Genomic DNA, 4,198 nt, shown 5'->3' with positions numbered 1-4,198 from the left:
CAAGTTGGGCCTGAGGCTTTGCTGGAGGTTGTGATTGGGGCTTTGGGTGAGGTTCTGGCTGCTTTTCAAGCTGAGCTGGTGTTTGGGGCTTGGATTGGTTCTCTGATTGGTTCTCAGGTTGGTACTGAGTCAGGGTCTTTGGTGGAGGATGTGGCTGGGCAATGGGTTCAGAATGAGGTACAAGTTGGGCCTGAGGCTTTGCTGGAGATTGTGATTGAGGCTTTGGTTGAGGTTTTGGCTGCTTTTCAAGCTGAGCTGGTGTTTGGGGCTTGGATTGGTTCTCTGATTGAGGCTCTGGCTTGGGCTTGTGTTTGGAGAGGATTATCTTTGATTTAGGCAGTGGGTGGGGTCTGGATTGTAGCTCAGTATTTAGTTTAGGTTCTGGAGTAGTCTTTGATTGAGGTTGTGTTTGGGATTGGAGCCGAGTTGTAGATTGAATCTGTGGTTGAGGCTGTGGCCAGATGTGAATCTTTGGTAGCTCTTGTTGGGTATGAGGTAAGTGCTGGTGTGTTGGTTTAGGTATTTTAGGATGTGCCAAAGGTGTGGGCTGGAGAATAGGTTCAACCTGTGGTTGCGACTGGGTCCGTTTGGGCTGGCGTGTTGGTTGAGGTTGTGGTTCAGAGTGGAACTGCAATGTGGTCTGTATCTGGAGATGTAAATTTGGATGAGACTCTGCTGAGATTGGTCGGGTATCGAGTTTGGGTGGGGGTGTTGGTTGGAGTTGTGCTAGATTTAGGGTTTGGGGTATAGGTTGAATTTTTGGCTTGGGTTTTGGCTGAGGTTGGGTCTGGGGTGTTTGTTGGGGTTGTGGTTTCATCTGGGTCTTGAGCTGGGATTGTGGCCGTGGTTGGGTCTGGGCTGTGGGCTGGGATGTTGATTTTGGTTTGGTCTGGGATTTTGGTTTGGGTTGTGGCTTGGCCTGGGATGTTGGTTGTGGTTTAGTCTGGGCTGTGGGCTTCAATGATGATTTTGGTTTTGCCTGGGATACGGTGATGTTGGTGTGGTCTGGGATTTTGGTTTGGGTTGTGGCTTGGCCTGGGATGTTGGTTGTGGTTTAGTCTGGGCTGTGGGCTTCAATGATGATTTTGGTTTTGCCTGGGATACTGGTTGGGGCTGTGGTTTGGTCTGGCGTGTGAGCTGGAATGTTGAATTTGGTTTGGTCTGAGATATTGGTTGGGGTTGGGGTTTAGTCTGGGGTGTGGGATGGGATGTCATTTTTTGTTTAGTCTGGAGTGTGGGTTGGGATTTTGGTTTGGGTAGAGCTTGCGATTGAGTTTTGGAATAGGGTTTTGGTTGAGATTGATCCATCACATGGGGCTTTAGTTGTGGTCGATTCTGTGGCTTGAGGAGAGGGTTTGATAAAGGTGGTGTGAGGGGCTTTTGTTGAAGCTGAGGATGCGGTCCATATTTTTCCAAATTTTTCTGGGGGACTGGCACAAATGCCACGGTGGTAGTAATATCTAGTGGAGCAAGTAGCTTGGAAGCTAATGTGACCTCCTGAAAAGAAGGCAAGACAGATCTGGAGAGGTCTCCTCCTCCTGGGTTGTTAGAGAGAGAGAAAATATGGCTATGAAGCCAACAATGCTGTGCTGCAAGATATAATAGCAAATATATTATTCTTTGGAAATAACACCATTATTTTATTACCTAAAAAATTATGAAAGCAAGAATTTAAATCAGCAGAAGTGCCAACTTACAGAGCTGATCTTGGACTAAAGCAGAGGTTACACAATAACTCCAAACTGGCAGGAGTCTGATAGATTCAATTGTAGACACACTATTATGAAGTATTTGAAGCATAACGGCCATTTGTGTGTAAAACCCCTAGCTTCACTGAAAAATAACTTGGGTTCATTGCAATTAAAAATTAATGTTGAAGAAGGGCACATAGGAGGACAAGGTAATACAGGTACAAGAAAAGAAGAACATAAGGCATTTTGCTGGAGTTCCTGTTGAAGAGAGAGAGACAGACCTCTTGTTCATGCAGTTTTGTCATGCTGACGTCCAACTGCACTGCACTGAAAGCAAATGTCTCAGGTTTGTAAACAGCAAATACTATGATGAACAATCTTAACTGTAAATACTGAGGTAAAACATTCAGTAGTAGAAACGCACAACATGAACTTAGAGTGTACTGGACAAGATCAAGTTGGTAACAATGGATTTGTAAATGGTTAAAACATAAGGAGGCAGATACAGGAAAAAAACACTACAATATAATAATATAATTCCAAGTGCCGGCCAAATATTAGGGCTGAACCGGCACATTTTTGTTAGCTTCCTACTCCCGTTTGGATAGATGCATGGCACAGAAACAGCTATGCATTACATTTTAAAATAGATGGGGAAAAACAAACCAGATGCCAAATGCAAAACTAGCCACATTGTCACAAACATAAAAAAATTTTCTCTTGTAATAGTAGATTATGATGTTTAAAAACTTCTAGTAAAGTACAACTCTCACCTTTGTGTCTTGTCCTAAAGGATTTTGTTGTCTTTTTCTCCTCATTCTAGGCCACAGTTTGCTAAACAGTGTCGTCAGACCTTTCAACTAGAAGAGTCTCAGTGGACTGACGGGCATCTCAACTAAGGATTCGGCTAGTCGACTCTCAGGGGGTAGTCCTACCATATATTCTCTTTCTTAACTGGGAATGGTTCTCCATATTGGCTGATTAAACTTTTAGCTCTTACACTGTAGAAATGGTCACTGATAAACATAACAGAACATAAAAACATCATTAAGAATCAATCTTTGTTGTTTTAGACTAAAACGTCATGAAGCACAGGCCACCTACCTTGTCCTCATTACTACCCAAACATCTAACACTATCAGTTGGTTTCCACAGGGAGGGCTGAGCTATGGTATTTACTCATAGCATGTCATTTTTGCTCATGCAGATAATTACAAAGGACAATGTAAAGCACTGACAGTCTCTAATTACAGTCTGCTAAGTCTGTGATTTCACAAATAAGAAAGCTTTTTCAAAAATAACTATGATTCAGTGTTTACCGATTGGCTGTTTGGTGACCACAGGCAGTGTGGGTCCAGGAGTCGACACCGATTCCTGTCTAGTTGTTGTGGATGGAGCTGAGAAATATAGTATACATTAGTAGAAACTGGATAAATTATTACTGCATGTCCTCTACAATGTACAGAAATGTCGCACATACAGTAAACAATTAGCTTGATTGTGCCAGAAAAGTCAAACAGAATGATCAGATGTAGGATAAGAATTCTTCCTGACCTCTGAATTTAGTTTTAGGTCAAAAAAGTCATTACCAAGAGTTGTCTTTGGGACAGTTTTCCGGGACACAGGCGGTCTGCCCTGGGTCTTGTTACTGAGAACTGACAAGGACAAGGGAGGAGAGATTAAAGTCAGTCTTTCTATAAATGATTTTATGTATCAAATTTCAGAGCCATATGCTGATGCAAAACGCCATTAGAAAGTTGACTCGGGTGACGGGGACTCAACTCAAATTATTCTTTGGTGACTTGGATTCGAACACTGTGGACTCGAGACTTGACTTGGTCTCGAGGTTTAGTGACTTGACTACAACACCACCATCAGCTAGTCACTGTTTCTGTCTGCTGTCTGGTGCAGGGCATGTAGTGTACAGTGGGCTTTTGGAGCTTTTTTTTTTTGCTGAAAACATCTGCCTGCTGAAGTCAAAAATTATGCCGATGAGAGTGGTAAGAGTGCATCAAAACTGAAAAGGTGCAACCTATAATGTCAAAACAGATTTGATAGAGGCCTAAACTATGGAGCAGAGGAAAGCTGTGATGTCAGGTGAAAACTGGCTATGGATTCATCACTATGAGTGACCTATTTCTGCACTACACAATCATTCATTTGATCTATTGCTAATTAGAGCCACTTTAAAAGGTAAAGCAGATTGATGCACTAATACAAAGTAGCTGACAATCAATGTAATTTGTCTTTTCTGTATAGCTGCCCACCAAAAGGGGTTATGTCTGACATTTTTTGTGCCATTAAAGGAAGGCTTTCCTTTCCATTGTCACCAAGTGCTCGTTCAAGGGGATTTATGGGGATTTCTCTGTAGGGTCTAGACCTCATTATGTAAAGTGCCTTGAGATGTTTTGTGTTGTGACTATACAAATAAAAAAGAATTTAAGTTTTTGTGTGAGGGCAGCACGGTGGCGCAGTGGTTAGCACCGTTGCCTCACAGCGAGAAGGTT

General features: G+C 42.6%; 1 protein-coding gene across 3 annotated transcripts in view; it reads right to left on the bottom strand.

Annotated features, from left to right (window-relative positions):
* abi3bpa (ABI family, member 3 (NESH) binding protein a) overlaps window positions 1-4,198 on the bottom strand; it is a 33,917-nt gene that overhangs the window by 14,264 nt on the left and 15,455 nt on the right. For all 3 annotated transcript variants that reach the window (XM_020609303.1, XM_020609304.1, XM_020609305.1), the window contains exons 8-9: window positions 3,281-3,346; window positions 3,011-3,088 (exon numbers count right to left, since the gene is read on the bottom strand). In XM_020609303.1, the coding sequence (XP_020464959.1) occupies window positions 3,011-3,088; window positions 3,281-3,346 (144 nt within the window). The remainder of the gene's footprint in view (window positions 1-3,010; window positions 3,089-3,280; window positions 3,347-4,198) is intronic.

The sequence above is a fragment of the Monopterus albus genome, unplaced genomic scaffold (genome assembly GCF_001952655.1).
Source record: "Monopterus albus unplaced genomic scaffold, M_albus_1.0 scaffold99.1, whole genome shotgun sequence".
NCBI lineage: Eukaryota > Metazoa > Chordata > Actinopteri > Synbranchiformes > Synbranchidae > Monopterus > Monopterus albus.
The sequence above is the reverse complement of the archived record's forward strand: the minus strand, read 5'-3'. Positions and strand labels throughout refer to the sequence as shown.